Source organism: Xiphophorus couchianus, chromosome 4 (genome assembly GCF_001444195.1).
Source record: "Xiphophorus couchianus chromosome 4, X_couchianus-1.0, whole genome shotgun sequence".
NCBI lineage: Eukaryota > Metazoa > Chordata > Actinopteri > Cyprinodontiformes > Poeciliidae > Xiphophorus > Xiphophorus couchianus.
The window spans coordinates 1087061-1105121 of record NC_040231.1 but is presented as its reverse complement, the minus strand read 5'-3'; the positions used below and the strand labels follow the sequence as shown (position 1 = coordinate 1105121).

General features: G+C 38.8%; 2 protein-coding genes and 1 long non-coding RNA gene across 3 annotated transcripts; 1 reads left to right on the top strand and 2 right to left on the bottom strand.

The window, feature by feature from the left end:
* Positions 1-238: 238 nt before the first annotated feature.
* LOC114143697 (eotaxin-like) lies at positions 239-1932 on the bottom strand. The gene is made up of 3 exons (XM_028015991.1): positions 1272-1932; positions 1031-1154; positions 239-780 (listed from the first exon to the last, which is right to left on the bottom strand). The coding sequence occupies exons 1-3, from the start codon at positions 1333-1335 to the stop codon at positions 681-683; spliced, it is 288 nt and encodes a 95-aa protein (XP_027871792.1). The 5' UTR covers positions 1336-1932; the 3' UTR covers positions 239-680.
* Positions 1933-6653: 4721 nt separating this feature from the next.
* On the bottom strand, positions 6654-13302 carry LOC114143691 (interleukin-17C-like). The gene is made up of 3 exons (XM_028015983.1): positions 12838-13302; positions 12474-12772; positions 6654-8647 (listed from the first exon to the last, which is right to left on the bottom strand). The coding sequence occupies exons 1-3, from the start codon at positions 12859-12861 to the stop codon at positions 8410-8412; spliced, it is 561 nt and encodes a 186-aa protein (XP_027871784.1). The 5' UTR covers positions 12862-13302; the 3' UTR covers positions 6654-8409.
* LOC114143711 (uncharacterized) lies at positions 12684-18032 on the top strand. Its single transcript, XR_003595297.1, has 2 exons — positions 12684-12789; positions 16957-18032. It is a non-coding gene; the product is annotated as an uncharacterized LOC114143711 (long non-coding RNA).
* The last annotated feature ends 29 nt before the right edge of the window (positions 18033-18061 follow it).

The following is an 18061-nucleotide window of genomic DNA, read 5'->3' as shown; positions in this document are numbered from 1 at the left end:
ATTTATAAATGTCAATTTCAAACAAAGTATTAGATAATTAGATAAATAACTCAAAGAATTTAGTTTGTACCACAACATTTATCTTGCTAACTAAATAAATAATAAGCTTTAAAGGCTTAGAAATAATTTGCTTAGAAATGGATGAACAACAGTTTCTTATATTTACATGTAGAAAAGGAATCAAACAGAAAACCTTTGGAGTCATAACTGACTAAAGTAAAGAGCACAGAACAATGAATAGAAAAGTCAAACTTTTATTGTGAAATGAGTGAGTAAAGTTTTCCAGCAACATGTTTTCAGCCGACAAACTGAAAGTAGAAGCAAAAAGAAGCCAAAGTTTCTCTAAAACCATAAATGATCAGTTATAGTTGAGAACTTTGTGTAAAACAAAATAGTTCCTGTTTGTAAAGTTACACATTCAAAATAAACGGCATTAGTTTGAGTTACTATCCTGTCAGAACAAAAATAGATTCTGTTAGCAAGGTCAATATTTTGTTTCTAAATAAATATTGAACATGTTTAACTAGCAAACGAACAAAAAACAAGAAGCCAAAGTTTCATTAAAATCATAAATTAGCAGCAAAAACGGAGAACTATCAGCGACACGTCCAGTGTGTCGTTAAAACATCAGAGCGGTTCTTCCCGCTCCAGCAGACTCGGTTCCGACCCAGATCCAGATCTCAGCGGAGCCGTTTTTCTTTCCCAAACTCTTTCTTCAGTGTCTGGGTCCAGCTCCAGGTGGGATCCAGGCAGAACTTCTTGTTGCTCTCAGTGGTGACTCTGCAGGAGAACAACATGCAGGAGGTTCAGAACCGGACCGGCTGGCAGAACACACAGCTTCTGGGTCAGAACCGGACCGGCTGACCGCCCAACACCAGAACAAAGTTCATACTTTGGTATTTATGCATCTTTAAAAGCCACTTCACAGTCTGGTCTGTGAGCCCAGAATGTCGTTTTGATGCTAATTTATTATATTGATTCTGTTTTCAGGGATTGTTTCAGTCATTTATTAAAGTTGTGGTGAACTCACATGACAGATCTGACTTTGCAGTGAATCGGAGAGTTCTTCATCTCCTTCACTTTCCCTATGGGAATCGGCGTGTTGCCGTTGCCTTGGCAACAGGCACCACGTATCACGCCCGGACCGACTGGAGCTGCGAACAAAACCAGAACTTCAGCACCAACAACAGATTGACAGCTGAAGCAGAGAGACAGAGGAGAGGAGGAGGAGATTCTCCATCAGCGGAGAGTAGTAGGAGAAAGTTTCTGACCTGCAGAGCTGGACCGCAGGGAGCAGAGGAGAGCCAGGAGGCAGAGGCTCAGCTGGATCTTCATGGTTCCGGAGGTTCTGGAAGGGTGCCGGACCGGTCCGGCCGGCTCCGTTTATATGTTCAGCAGCAGCTGTTCTCAGAAAGCAGCGGCTGCTCTTCCTCCTCTTCCTCCTCTGGGTTCCCTGACGGATACCGAGTAGAGATTCACAGAACAGCTGCGAGGAAGTGAAACTAAGGGAAAAGTGCTGAAACACACATTTCACCACCAAACACAGAAATACCTTTAAAATCCTTTTTCACTGCAGAGTGAGAAATAAAAATCTTCTTAGAAGATCGATCCCTGAAACTGTTCCAGAAAGTAAAACATTTTCCTGTCAGTCTGCAAACTCTCAGCCCAGCTAGTCAGACCTGACGTTCACCACGCATTGTCTGAACGTTCACTGCGATTATTTATTCATTTGTTCATCTTTTTAGAAAAACTCTGCATCTCTGAATGTTGTATTAAAGCTGCCTGGATGTCTGTGTGGGGGACATTTATATAAAATGCGGTTAGAAAAATACCGCAGGTAGACACTAGGCGGCGCTTTGTCCTTTCCTCTCCATTCAAATAATGGTTTTATGTCCGATTTTCTAATTCTCTTTTCTGCATAATGTGCATTGCATTTATTCTAGCGTTAGGTAAACGTATCTTGAAGGGGAATATTTCTTAAATAAAAGAAGTATTTTTATTTGTTGTTCTGTTCTGTCAGACAAGCAGTCATCACCATATGATTTTATTTGACCAGCAACACAGTGTCATGACGTAGATCGTCATACATTTTGTTATTATAGTGGTTGCTAATTTGTTCCACTTTATTGTTCAACAAGCTGCAGTATTAATTTTTTTTGACGTTTATTAACTTGGCTCTTCGCTGACGCGTTTCTGTCCCACGATATGCTCTTGTGCATCTCTTAGTGAATTAAAGAAGTACTTACAAAATCCACACAAAGTCTGACGAACTACGAACTTTATTTTTCCTTGAGCAAATATTACAAAGGATTCTTTAATCTTGCACAGCATTCCACACGAAACGGTCCAAAACCCGCGTAGAGCAGAAAACGCCACATTCAATTTTCTTTCTCAACTAACGTGACACAGAACTTTTCACAAATGTTCAATTATGTCCATTAGGTGGCGCTTTTCTACAAAAACATACTAAAATGGAATCTTATTAAGAAAATGTCTAAATATGCAAAAGACAACCATACCATACCAACTTTATTTATAAAGCACTTTAAAACAACCACAGCTGACAATAAACAATGTCACAAACTGACATTTTTGGCTCTTACAGTTATTAACAGTATTAACATCCTGACTCAGGTTAACTAGTCAGAGCGTCATCAAGCAGCAGGGAGGCCATTTTTACAGCTGCAGCTTTAAATACTGTTAAACACAAACAATACGTGCATATCTGTCCAGTTATCAGTGAAAACTGTTTATTGAATCCTACTTTCACATCTTGAGTTTTCTACTTCTGACAATTATATAATGTTTCTGTTAAAATGTTGTACAGAAGAAAAGGCAACCAGATCAAATTGTTTTTGCTTTGGGATGTTTGGCAGCTTCCGCATTCAGGGAAACGTGGCTCGGTCGTTTCCGGTTTATTGAAAATGTCATTTTCCACTCAGTGTTTGCAGAACCAAGGTAACAGTTAATGATGAACATCAAGCCCCAACAAGAAGCTGGAGAAAAGTTTTAAGATTTTCGCCTCGTTCACAGAAACAAGGTGAGTTTTACTTTCTTTAAACTTGTGGCTAACATTAGCTTTAGCTTATGCTAGTAGGCAATATTCTCGGACATTTTTCTGGTAAAAATGTGCTGTTTAAGTAAATATTTTAATCCATTCCAACTGACAATGTTTTTATCTTATTTTCACGTATATTACGTGTTTATTGTCGTTAGTGTCAGAGACCAAGTAACGGGCAGATTACGGTTCGGGCCTTTTGCTTCTGGACCAGGAGGAAACACAACAAGCCCATAGCTTAACGGTAGAGCAGAGTTTGAGTTCAGCGGACAGTTCAGGTCCAAAGTTGTGGTGCTTAAGGTCTCTGTGTTATTTAATTTTATTACCGTTGCATGTTTCTAGAGCTCAGACAGGACGGTGTTTCCAGGCGGGTCAGTAGCTCGGCTGTCCGGTTCCGGTCCGGTCTGCTCTCCCTCCCATAAACTCTTTCAGGCTCAATACTGAAATGGTTCCTTGGAAATAACCTGGAGGCTCCTGAGTGACGTGAAGGCTGCAAATTTTGCTATTAGCTTTAACTGGTAACAACCAATATTTACTACAAGCCACCGGCTTCTTCAGGATCGCTTGGAAATCCATGAAAACTTCAATGCCCATTATATTAGGAAGACAGCAATGTTCATAGTTTATTGCTTTATTTGCGTCTGAAATACGACTTTGTCTTTCTAGCTGTCATGGTAACTCAAAGCGGAAACAAGAAAGCCACATTTCACTAATGCGGATGTGACGTCAGCACCGTACACACAGCGCCCATTCTGACAGCGTGTGATTAGAACAGCGGCGCTTTTTGTGTATGTCGTGGTTTGTCTGGTTCTTAAAGACAACATGGCGGAAGTGGCGCCATGTTGTCTAAAGCTTCTCAGCTTTGATACGTTGTGTGCGGCTGGAAAGGTTTTTCAGTGGGAAAAGTTATCACTGATTCCCAGTTACAGTTTCCTGTAACACTGTGGTCAACATGACTCAACATCAAAATGAAACGCCATTAAAGTCCGGAGAATGTTGGCTGCAAACATCTAGCAAATATTCTGCCAATGTTCGCCCAACGTCATCCGGACGTTTAATGACGTAATCTGCTTACGTTCAGGGGCTCCGCACATGCTAACTGGGAAACTAAGCTACAAGCTTATTTATCTGTATATTTTATTATTTATTTGATAAGGGAAACAACAGATAAAGACAACCCGATGGCTGCGTGTTCATAGCTAATTCACAAAACCCTCCAAAGACCATTAACAGTTTGTTTAAATGGAAAGTTAAGATAAAAATATAATAAAATTAACAAAATAATAATGTGATTTAGACTTCTGAATCAAAAACAATAAAATATTTAAAAATGAGCACATTTCTGGTTCATCTTTCTTAAATTTATAAGTCTTGAAATTGATATTTTAAAGTCAGTTATGGTCTTATGAGACATTTTTTTAAAGTATTGTATTACATTTTTAATGAAATTAATCACCCTGCCTGACAGATATTTATTTTTCATCATTTTACTGTGTTTACTGTTGATCTTAACTTCTCGTTTGAACCAAAGGCCTCCTGGCGGGTAGAGAACAGATTCATACGCTGAACTTTTCCATATTTTGTCATTTTACAACCAGAAGCATAAATATGTTTCAACGGGATTTAATGTTGGGAACTTAATTTTATGTTTGTGGTTGTGATGTTAATGGGGTGTGAATACTTTTGCAAACTGTATTTCTCTTCTATCTCTCTCTACCAAAAAACTATCAAATAAAAATAAAATAAATAGTGAATCTCTTCATTAACATTAAACTCGAAGATTTGCAGAAACATTTGGACGTCAGGTGTTTAATTCATAAATATGAACAATTCAGCCCAGCTGTCACTTCTTCCACTGACCTGACCTGCAGGAAGTGAAACCGCTGCGGCTTTTAAGAGAAACAACGAATCTGCTGAGAATGTTCAGCTTTAGTTCGAAGAAAAACTTAATGCCAACTAAACCTACAGGAAAACGTCTTTCATCAGAGGAAATAAATGTTTTATTTTTCACTCTGCAGCACTATCAACTTTTTTATATAATCAAAGTTTGTAGCTTTAATAAGTTTTTATTCTTTAATCGGGAACAAATGATAATTCCTGAGCTTCTGAATGAAAATCAGTTTGTGTTTTTATTGTCAGAGTTTCACTTCTCCTTCCGGTTCACAGAAGAAACCTGCCGTGTTTGTCTGGTTCCAGTCTTCCTCATTTTAAAGAGACCGGGTCAGAACTTTTCCTCCTGGTGGATACTGGGAACGCAGATCTTCAGAGAACCCGATGAGGTAACTTCCTGTCTGGCAGTCACATGATCAGCTCAGGTGGAAGTCTTCACAGGTCTGAGGAGTTAACTAAAACTAACAAAATAACTCGAACTGATGGAAAGAAACAATAACTAACTGGAATTAAATTGTGCATTTGTAAAACTAAAACAAACTGAAATGATTGATATATCTTTTGTTTTCATGCATGTTAGTTTATTTATTGGCCTTTAGAACTGATGTGATTTTTTTCAGAAACAAGTCGACAGCCATTTAACGCTTCGTTTGATCCTAAATTTGACCCAACCTGAAACTAAATGATTTTATTCTCCAGGCCTTTGAAAACTTTCTTCTGCCTCGTCGTATAATATGAGGTCTGCAGCTCCAGATAGTTAGTTATGTGGATCGCCTCGATGCGGGTAAATCCTCAAGATTATAAGAGAAGTTTTTTTACAGAGATGATACGGATCATATCCTAAATATACGAGTATTTTTCTTGAGACGCCTTGTCTTTACCAGCCCATTTAGGGCGTTAGCTCCTCTTTGTGATCAATTTTGCTTTGTTTTGAACCGGAGAAATCCATTTCCGGACCTCAATCTGAATTTCACGCGTCATTCATGTCTGAAACCCAGCAATAGCAAAGCTAACTTTTAGCTTAGCATTTTAGCCAACATTAAAAATGTTTAGCTAACTTAGCCTATAAATTACCTGGCTGTTTTGTAAACTTTCAGTGGAATTAAGTTCAACATCTGTGTTGAAGTTTTGGTTGAAAACTGTTAATTATGTAAGTAGTTTGACATTTATTTTCATGCTCTTATTTTGAAGTCTGTTTCTTTTTGATAGTTTGGTTTCTGGTAAATAACTGATGACGGTACAGTAAGTCAGGTTCGATAAAACAACACAAAAGACAGAGGAAAGGAGCTTTTATTTTGAAGAGAGTCAGAATGCATCATAGCTTTTAATCATCTGCACACAAACAGGAAGTGACCCAAACAGGAAGTGACCCAAATCAGAAGCTTTGACCCAGACTCTGAGAAGGTTCTGACCGTTCAGACAGAAACTCACCGGTCAACTCGTCACATCTGGTTTCACATAAAATCACATCTGTAATGTTTCTGCTGCGACACTAACAAATAAAAAAACTTTTTCTTTACTTTGGTCATAAAGGAGGCTGATCAGATTCAGCCAAAAACTGTTACATATATATATATATTTTTATATATTCCTTTATTTAACCAGGTAAACCCCGTTGAGATCTAGATCTCATTTTCAAGAGGGACTTGAGCAAAAATTTGCAGTACATAGCAACCTGGCTACAAGATAAAAACAATTAATACATATGCACAAGTATAAAACAATAAAAACAATTTAAAAACAATGACACTGTTTCATAGAATCTGAACTGCTGGAAATAAGTCCAGTCAAATCATTTCCGACATCTTAAGTTCAGACTGCAGCTGATTCCAGGCTGTGGGGTAAAAACACTGAATGCCTGTTTCACTGTTTCAGTTCAAAACGTGGAACATGCAGAACAATAATGTTATTGGAGCGAAGAGAACCGACAGTTCTATGTAGGAGAGTGGATAAATATGCTGGGGTTGGACCGAGTAAAGATTTATACATCAGGATCATTCAATGATTGTTTCTCCGTTCACTTAAAGGAGCCAATCAGCTTTGATGTTGATGATTAAAGGAATGATTCAACAATTCAGGAATCGGCTTCATAAAGTCACCAGGGCCTCATTATCCTCAGACAATAAGCTAACACAAAATAAAGAAAATACAGGATGAGAAAAACTCAATGTAAATAATCATGTTGCTCAGTTTGTGTCTCATAAAGATGAAACTCATCGTCTGAATGCATCTATTTATTCTCACTAGAGAGAAACCAGGGCTGATCAAACAGTTTGATTATTGATCAGGTGATCAGGTGTGGAGACAATCCCAGGTATATCAGTAGCTGCATCAAGGTGAGCTGCTACCTGAGGAGCTTTGGCTCTGATGGAGAACATGGAGCCATTGATCAGAGATCAGATTGATCTGCTGGTTTCTGATCGTTTAGATTCATCCAGACTGATCATCCTGGAGCTCTGAGCAGAACTTAAAGCAGGTACCGGTACCGGTACCGGTCCAGCTGCAGCCGTCCTCCAGTGGAGCCGCCCGCTTTGTGAATGCGCCTTATGGACAGAAATCATCTGGACTCTGTAAATGTAACTTCTGCTCATGATTCCTGGATTCAGAAGAAACGTTTAAATCCTGGCTGAACGCTCTGCTGCTCTGAGATCTTTAGGGTTCATTTGGAAATTTATCTTCCATTGTTATTTTTGTGAAGTGAAAGCACCTTTTAAATAAAATATATAATAACTATTATAAATACTATTCTGCTACAAACAAGGCCGTTGCCATGGTAACTGCTTCCCGTGGCGGCAGACCTCCGGGTTTTTATACTAATTCACATTAAGATGTTTTTATGGAGGCGACGGCGGAGCAGCAGCTGCTCTGTTCCCACATATTGGGATTTCTAAAGGAAAGGTGAGCAGGTATTTTTTTCTAAATATTTCCGTACGCCAAGTTTTAGTGTGAAAACGGCTCCGTGTTTGATACATGAGGCCCCTGAACTGCTGGTTCTCAGCGTTTGGATTAAAAATCAGTTTAAATGAAAACATGAGATATTTATGTTCACCCAACTGGACTGGATGGTACCGGACGGTACCGGCCGCGACAAGAGAGGATTCCATGTCTAAGAACGCAGAAACGGTCACTATGGTGGAGGCAGCATCATCCTGTGGGGTCGTTCAGCTGCCGGGGGTAAAGAAAATGTAGAAGAACGACGACCAGAAAACTTAGATGATTTACACTGGTTTCAACCGGTTCCAGTCTGAACTGGTTCTAGTGATCCACAGTGAAGCTGCAGTGGATCAGGTCTCAGAACTGGCTCGTCTGGACCAGTTCGCAGCGTTTCTCCGGTTTCTGGCTGAATCCAGCAGGAATCCTGAGTGAGGAAAGTTTGATGGAAGTCAGAGCTAAATGTTCAGAGAGGTTCAGCTGCCCAGCGTCAGGCCGGTTCCGTCGGGTGTTTCTGGACCTGCAGCGGGTTACTGGGAGTAATTGGGCCTCACGCAGGTGCAGCCCACCGGAACCGCCATCAGCTCCTTCCAGACCACAAATTTGTTTGGGTCACTGGGACACGGCTTCCTCCTCAGAACCGTCGTCTGGGCGCAGACCAACACCGAGTTGTAGCTGGAAACCTCGCGCAGGTTGATGATGCAGCCGTCGCAGAGGCAGCGGGCCATGCTGATCTCAGCCGGGACCCGGTCGGCGTCCCGATGCACGCTGCAGAGAGAACGCCCACAGGAACCGGGTCAGAGACAGGAAACCCAGTCCGTTCTGATCCAAAGCCAAACTCTGAGTGTCTTTAAAGCTACGCTTTCTTTGGACTCATTTATAGATCTATAAATTTATTTATAGATCTATAAATTTATTTATAGATCGTTGACGATCAATAAATAAATGGTTCAATAAAAAATCATTTATTCATAGATTAACATATTTCCATGCTTGTTAGTATTTTATTTATTATTTTATATTTAAATCACTTACAATATCACACCTATGTACATATCTTTTTTAATTAATTTTATGTTGTTTATGTGGTTTTATTTGTATTTACTAATATTTAACACCTTGGATGGAGAAATTTGTCAACAAATAAGCATTTTTCACTTGAGATCAAAAAAGTATTTTCTATTCTATCTGCAGTAAAATTAAATAATTCATTTATTGCGGATTTTTACATGAAAGCAAACAGCGCCATCTGGTGTGTGAAGGCAGCAGCTTCAGTTTGTTGATTTCCTCTTAGACATCCTAAGTCCACCTCGCTGCAGCAAACAGGAAGGGCAGAACGGACCGCTGTCAGTCTCAGACCTTATTTGGAAATGGGGCCATTGCACTCCGGAAGTGAAGGGGGCGCTGTTTCCTAAGCTATCCGCGATCTCTCTTTTTTTTCTTTTAAAATCAGTGATATATTCTCACCTTGATTAAGGATTTTTATTCTCAGCATGTATTTAAACTTCTCTCTTTTATTTACTTCAGCGCAGCTCAATTTTTAACAAATTCTGTAGCTTTCTGTGAACTTCTATATCTGCTCCTTAGTCGCATCTTTTCGGGCTTGCTACTGCCTCTAGTGGCGTGGGGTGGTAACACAACTAATCTAATTATATTACTAAATCAGAATACCACGTCTTTATTATTTACTCTTAATTTCGGCATTACTAGCACCGTAAAAGATAAATTATAAAAGACCATATTTTTCTCTTTTTTTAAGGTTGTAGAGCTAATTAAAAGAGATAAACAAGACCTTTATATTATTATAAATAATATCTATATATCTCCATCAATTATAGGAGGAATAAATTATATAAGGAGACACGAAAAGCAACATGATCAACTATGATAAAAAATACAATTTACAATATATACATAAGAAATTTAATTCAGCAAAAGTCAATAACAAACAAATGAATTAGGTTCACAGAAGAAGAAGAACCCAGGTCGTTACAACCAGGGTTGTTAAACAGATACAAGCAAAAATTCACATTTTTGTTTTCATGGTGCCATGTATATTATTCTGAGAGACATTTTGTTAATAGAGTTTTATAGAGAAGCAAAAATAAGATGAAACTATTTAGTCTATTGAGGTGGAAATTTTCCTTCAACTCTTAAACTATAAAATAAAACTCATTCATAGAATCACGATATCTACAATTTGTTCATAGAGTAAAACACTTAGCATGCTATAGGTAAATGTTATTAAGTTTGGTTAAAAATGATTATTGCACTGTCAATAAATGACTTCTTATCGATGTTGTTAGGTACCAGAGGGAAACTGTAACGCCTTCATTCTGACTGATCCACAATGTTATGATAGATAAACAAAACTAATGAAAATGAAACTGAGAAAACATTTTTGTTAACTGAAATAAATAAAAACGGAAATTAAAGTGGAAAATTATAACTAGTTAGCATTTATAAAACTAACTAAAACATACTGATATATATGTAATATCCTACATTTTCGTGTTTATGAATCTATTCATCAGCCTTTCGGGCTGATGTGAAATAGTTTTAATTTCTCCACTCAAGCAGTTTATGTCAGCTGTCGGCAAATTATTCCTCCTGGTGGCTACGCTAATCAGCAAAATGGCAAAAGTTGGGAGAAGCACCAACTGTTAGCTGTTCAACAATAACTGAATACATTTCTTGAAAACGGTATATTCTGTTGAGCATTCATTGCCAATATTTAACTGATAATAACTAATAAAAACTAACTAACAAATTCTAAAAACTAAAACTGACTAAATTAGACAAAAAAGTTACACAAAATAAAACTAAAGGGTAATGAAAAACTTTGCAACACAACATCCTGAATTTTGTTTATGCTCAATTTTGCAGGATTTTTTCCCCAATATTTGATCTGTTTATAACCTTTAAATACAGTGAATTAATATAAATTGCACTGTTTATAAAGTATTATGGGAAACTTTTCTGTTTTTTTCCAACAATTAGAACCAAGAAAAAAATCTGAGGAAATCATGGAGAATAAATCAGAACCACTTTAAGGAATAGTTTTAATCATAATCATGCATTTATTTGTATGATTATGGTTGAAGGCTTTAAAGCTGCATGTCATTCAAGAAGAAAAGAAATTAGTTTTTTACTTTTAAAAGTTTTCAGAAGGAAATTTGTTTTTTGTTTTTTACAGCAGAAATGATTAATGCTTTCCTGAAGCATGTGGCCAAACATGAGGAGACTGAGCACTGCGCCCTGAGGAACACCGGCAGACACAGGAAATGAACCTGATGCTAATGCATGTTAGCATGTTCAGGAGGGTTTATGAGAACTGATGCAGAAGCTTTTATTTTAACTCTAAATGTTGAAACACTTTTCCAAAAAGATGAAGTCGAACAGAAGAAGATTTGAAACCTGGACTGGAAAAACGTCCTGCCAGCCATTTTCTTCTTCTCTGGTTTTAACATCTCTGAGGCCTTAACTGCTGCAACTGGATTCATTCATAAACATTTGAAAGCTCTGTTCAGACATATTTTTCTAACAAACTTTAAAACTGCATATTTTCTCAAGAATAAGCATAAAAATAACAAATTTATTCAAATCTCTGGGTCTGGAAGTATCCGATAAAATCTCTCCAGTCACTAAATTGGCAACATTTGTTAATTTTGGTGAGCATGGTAGCTTATAATGAAACTAACAACAAAAACTAAATAAAAAATGATGTGATATCTCTGAGTCAAAAAGAAGCCAAAACTATTCATACCCCTGAAAGATTTAGATTTAAAATGATTTTCATTGAGTCTAAAATTTTATTTCTGACAGGAAAAAAAAAAAAGGCGCCGGCTCAGCTGGCTGCCTGCAGACGCAGCTCCTGTCATGTGCTGTAACTGCGAAATAATTTCCCTGCTGGGATGAATAAAGTAAAAATTATTATTATTATTATTATTAAATGATGCAGAAGAGAAGAAAACATAGTTAGAGGAGGAAACATGCTGGATATATTATTACTATTAATGTTATTAATGCACTTCAAGGCTTTTTATTTTATCCTGTTATGTTTTGTTATATTTTTGTCACATTTTCCATCATCTGTGTGTTTTCCTGATCTTAAATGCTTTTTAAAAAACTTGTTTACATTACTTTAAAAAAAATTGAAAAAAGTTTTTTTTTTTTTTTTTACATTTTATAAAAAATGTTATGCAAAAATATTTATTTCCTTTATTCTAATTAATGCCTAATCTGAATTAGCAGCATAAATGTATTTTTTGGTGATGAGCTGCAGTGAAGGTTGGAAGGCCTCTGCACCATCACCCTCATCTTCAGCTCCCTCTGATTCAGGTCAGAACATCTAAATCACCTCCAGACTGAAAAATCATGTTGATCAAACTAAAGCAAACCTGCCAGGCTGTGAATATTTCTCACCAGAATCTCATTCCTGTATTTTGAAAATACATTTTTTAATATAATTTCGTTATTTCTAAACGTTTTCTGCATCACTCACCTGCTGTGACATTATTTCAACTCCTGGATGAACCCGCTTATTAGAATAAAACTTGAAGCGCGTTTGGCCCGCGCGGGCCTCCGTACTCACCTGTACTCCCACGGAGACAGAGACCTGCGGCTCTTCTCCTTGAATCTCTGCGGCTCTTTGCGCATTTCTTCCAGGACCTGCGCACACGTCCTGTTGCTGCTCTGCGTACTCAGCTCGGTCGCTGCGTACTTCTTCAGAAAGCGGTCCTCGCGGCTGCGCAGTTGCGCCTCTGTGACGCAGCGGGGGCGCGGCCCCGGGGGGTCGCGGGCCGCCGGGCCGCTCAGCTGCGGAGCGCATGGGGTCCGCCGCGCCGCGGTGCGCCCGGCCTGGAGCAGCAACAGCAGCGCGCAGAGGGAGGCCTGCAACAGAACCACAGGTCAGGGTCTGCTTGTCCGGACCGGACCGGGGCCGGTCGGCTACCCACTATGTGCAGCCCGCTGCGTGTCATCCTGAGCAGGGAGTGTGTCCGGCCGCGTCATCTCACCTGTTATATAGCAGCTCCTCTCTGCTCTGTTTCTGTCGTTTCTATGGGGAATCCCTCGAAAACAACATTTCAGTATTGTGAATCACAAGCCCCGCCCACGCGTCTTGTGCCTCCGGGAGCCAGGGTTCGCCTCATGTCAGAGAGGATGTTGGTCAGAGGGTCCACTCCCTAACACCACGTAACCGAACCTGGACCTAGCAACACGTCCGTCCCCAGGTTCTTACAGAATCATCCGAAAAAAGCAGCGCCAAGCTGTCTACACGCGCATGCGCAGTCCCACCAGCCGCAGGTTTCATGTTTGTTATTATTTATTTCCAGCCTGTAAGATTAGATGTATTGAATTCTCTTCTTATTGGGTCAAAATTATACATACACCCGCAGTGATATCTGGGCCAGGTGCAGCTGGCCACGCCCATCCGGTTTCATTCTGCCATCATTTGATCGCTTTATATCAATATATGGTATAAACCCTCCACGTGGGATTATTACTAATAATCCCACGTGGAGGGTTTATTACATGTAATCCCCACATGTGGTTATTAGTAATAATCCCACATGTGGGGATTATTACATGTAATCCCCACATGTGGTTATTAGTAATAATCCCACATGTGGGGATTATTACTAATAATAATTAGTAATATTATCCCCACATGTAATAATCCCACATGTGGGGATTATTACATGTAATCCCTACATGTGATAATACATGTGGGGATTACATGTATTATCACACTGTGATTATTACTAATAATATATTTATTATTATTAGTAGTAATAATCACAGTGTGATCACACTCAGGCTGATTTATATTTGTCTCGCGCTGCGGCTCTGACTCAGATGGAAATGTTATGTTTTCTGCAGGAATGCGGCTCCATCCAATCAGAGGGCAGCGATCCAGAGGCTCCGCCCGCCGACAAACTGCGTATATAAAACTTTTCATCTATATTTAGAAACACAGATTCCCCTCATATGTTTACATATAATGCTCGTGTCTTTTAACTTTATTAGCATAATCTGACAATGACAACAACAAACTTCCAGCCTTTAATTAAGGCAAATTAAATAATTGTAGTTTTATTTTTGCTGGACCAACATCCTCCGTTTAGTCTTTTTGTCGTGTTCCGTGTTTTCTGTGTGTTAATTTCGAGTTTCCTGTGTCTCCGTGTTGTCCTGTTCTCCCCTTGATTAGTTCCCAGGTGTTTCTTGTTCCCTGATTACCCCCAGTGTATTTAACTCCACCTGTGTGTCTGTTCTCTGTCGGGTCCTCGTCGCTTGTCTAATCTGCCTGTTACCCGTTGTGAGCATCTGCCCTGCTGCCTGGTCTGTCGACTTTGGTTTTCACCATTAAAATCATCATTTTCATTTCTACCTGGGTGTCAAGCGTCTGCCTCACCGCCTCACACCATCGTTTCATGACACTTTTAGTGTCTAATAATATTTTCTTCCTTGTTATTGTGATGGACCTCTTTGTTCTGATCTGTCACATAAAATATAATGAAAAATAAAACAGTTTGTGGAGAGACTGATCGGGACCTGCGACGTTAATTCAATTCAAATGTTTTTGTCATAATCACAATTAAACATCAGCACAAAAAATTTGATTTTGCATAAATTTGCTGAAATGCAGAACTGTGAAAAGCTGGAGGGAATGTTTGCATATGGAAACATTTCTATGATGTGACGTCCGGAGTCTGCAGTGACTCAGCGTCCCTGAACCTCCAGAAACTCTGTGTTGATTTAGTTTCACTAAAACGGACGACGCGTCACGGCTGAACAATCCTATCAGAGTCTGGAGGAACCGAGCAGCTGCTGAGCTTCAGCGTTTTAAAACTCACATGTTAGTCATTTCTACTGTGCGTGTGAAGCTGTTACCCCGCGACACGACAGCGGACAAGCGGAAGAAACTGGATGTTTGTTTGTTTGTTTGTTTGTTTGTTTGTTTGTTTGTTTTTAATGACGCACCCCGGAAGAGCAGCTGAGTAAATGGATCCTATAAACCAATAAATAAGCCAATAAAAAGCTTCATTAAGAGAAAAGGTGAAGACTGCGGACCGTTTCCAGACGTTTTCCAGCTGTAGCTTTCAGCCAATCAGGAAGCCGCCCTACTGAAAAAACTATATTTCAAACATACTTAAATTTGTGTAAGTACATTTTAAGTATACTAAGTATTAAGTGTACATATAAATATATACGAAGTGCTAAAAGCATGCTTGTACCAATTTTAACACTATGACTTTAAACACTTAAATATAATTTAAAATCTACTTTTAAGAAATATATTACATAAAAGTATATTTTAAGTGAACGAAATATTTGCTCAAGCGTACCAATGAAACAATATGCTTTTAAAGATATTTTGTGTATATTTTAAAATATAAGCTCAAGACAGAATTTTTTTAAATTCACTTAATGCTTACTTTAAAAATAACTATTAAATATAATAACATTTTAGTATGTTTTAACTTTAGGCTAATAAAGTATGCCTTTTTAGGTGCCTTTTTAATATTTTACTATTTTTGTTAAAATGCCAAAGAATAAAACGATAATAATCCTTATAGTGGATGTAATGTTGGCTCCCAGGTTGATGAGCAGCAGCAGCGGTCGGTTCTTCAGACGGGTCCAACCGGCTGCGATGGAAACGACATGCGGGACTTTTTCAGTTTCTGGTTCTCAGCAACCCGGTTCATCGACATTATTATGACTGCTTCCTTAATTCGGTACCAGTGACTCGGGACCAGAGCTGGAAACGGTCAGACCGTTTAAATCTGGATGAAAAGATTTGCTCTGTGATTACTCTGGATCAGTGCATGAGAAATGTTTCTGATTTAGAAAAGCTGGTTCAGACGTGTCAGTGTCTCCTGTCGTCGGTGCAGATTAATTTTTGGACCTCCAGGTTTCTGGTTTCCTGAATGACGGAGAAACATTCTGCAGCGGTTCTGGTCTCTGATCCTCCCTCTCAGGTCCAGAGAATCAGAACCAAGAAGGATTTTTGGTCAATAAAGTTGTTTTTTTTTTCCAAATGTATATATATATATATATATATATATATATATATATATATGAAATCTAAAGAAGCGGTTTCCAGGCAGCCAACATTTGCCTCTAATAAGCTAAAGTGCCTCTCTTAAGGAAGTAAAAGTTTGATGCGTGCATTCTTCTTGTTTTGAAAGTGGAATATTTACCTCATTTAGTATTAGTGCTAATTAGCTAATGCATGCTAACATTTTCTTTAGCACATTAGCATTTTTGCTGTTTAGCTTTTATCTTTAAGTTAACTCTAAATGTGGATGTTTTCTGTCAGTTGAATACAGTTTGATATGTTGATGTTTTAGTTTCTGACTGAAGAATTTGTCAAGCAGTTAAACAATCATATTCATGCTAAATATTCACGGACTAAAATATAGTTTTAATTGAGTTAATTGGAGGGTCTGTAATTAATTTATTGCATTTTAATAGAAAACTGCTAAATTATTGTCAAGCCGTCTGAGCTGAATATTAAAGATATTTATAATTTTTATTTTCATGTTCTTCGTCAGATCAGATAAAATTGTTTTTCCATCCGTTCATCTTTCCAGAGTTTCTCTGATCGTTCAATGAGCTTCTTTAGAAATGTGGACGCTGACATTAGCGTTAGGTGCTACTACATGCTAGCATTGAGATGCTATTTTAGGTTAGCATAGCGTCACTGATAGGCTAACTGCTTTTGGCTCAACTTGAACACAACAATCGTGTCTTCCAGATCAGATTGTTTAGAAGCAGAAATGAACCCAGAGAAGCAGCTTCCATCGCCGCTGTTAGCATGTAGCATAATGTAGCTGTGCGTCACATTTATGGGCGTACCAGAAACAGGCAAATACAAAGGTTCCAGCTTAGGACTTTGGTATGTAAACAAAACTGCAAAAATTTGTACAGAAAAATGAAATGGGTTAAAATGTCTGTAATTATTTAATCAAAATTGACGCGACTCTAATTCATGCTCTTATTTTGAAGTGAGTGAAGACTGTTTACGCTGCAGCTCTGTTACCACTCCTCACATTCGCTCTGGTTTTTCTCAGGGAGACGATCTGGAGGGAGAAACTGACTCTGTAGCGCCACCTGAAGCTCAAAGTCCAAACGGTTTGTGTCCAGGATGTGTGGGGTCTGCAGAAATTCTAGCTGCCTCTCTGACCCTTGACCTGTACAGGTCCTGGTGATCCTCCCTGCAGGCCGCAGAGGAAGCATGTTGAAGCTCTAAAAACAAAACTTTAACTGGCCTCATGAATAATTAACGCAGTGAAACTGGGCCTGGACCTGTCCCCGGCCTGGTACCGCCCCGGCCTGGACCCGCCCCGGCCTCATGTTCTCCTCCCCCGCTGTATAAAGCTTCGTCTCCTGGATTTAGAAGCAGAGCTGACTTTCACTGTCACCTGATGAGCGTTGATGAGGTAATGCAGCTGATGCAACACGGCTGCTGAAAGCTGCAAACCTGCAGCAGGAAGCGAGTTTCTCTGCACACTGATGAACTTTGACCCCAGATGACAGACATGATGGAAATCAGCTGGTTGGAGATTTTCTCTCTCACCCTTCTTTGTCCTGCAGACTTCTCCTTCTCATGAAGAATAAAACACACATTTGATCAGTTCCTCCTCCCCTGGTATTCACATGAGTCGCGCCCCTCTGTTTTATTGTCATGGTTACCAAACCGCCCTCCTTCCCCTTCATGGAAAGTTTGCAGTTATTTTCAGAAGCTGAAGAACCCAAACCCTGAACCTTTTCATTCTGTCCGCCTCCAACAGAGAAACCTGAACCTGTCTTTGTCTGGATCAGAGAGAAAAAAATCAACTGAAAAGTGTGGCAGGTTTCTGTGCTTCTTTATTTAGGAGAACTGGCCCTCTGGTGGGGAGCCAGCGCACATTTTTAGGCTGCTGTAAGTTTTACAAAGCAAAATATTTAATTTAAGCAGTTAGTTAAATAAATAGTTATTTATTCAGTAAATATTGAGTTTTTAATATTTAAATATTGAATTAAATATGTAGTTTTCAAACTAAATATTTAGCTGGTGATTTAAATATTTAGTTTTGAACTCAGGCATTTATAAATGTAGGAATAACAAGGTGAAAATATAACTTTGAAAATTTAACACCCACATTTTTTCTTTATGACAGAAAATGAACCAAATTA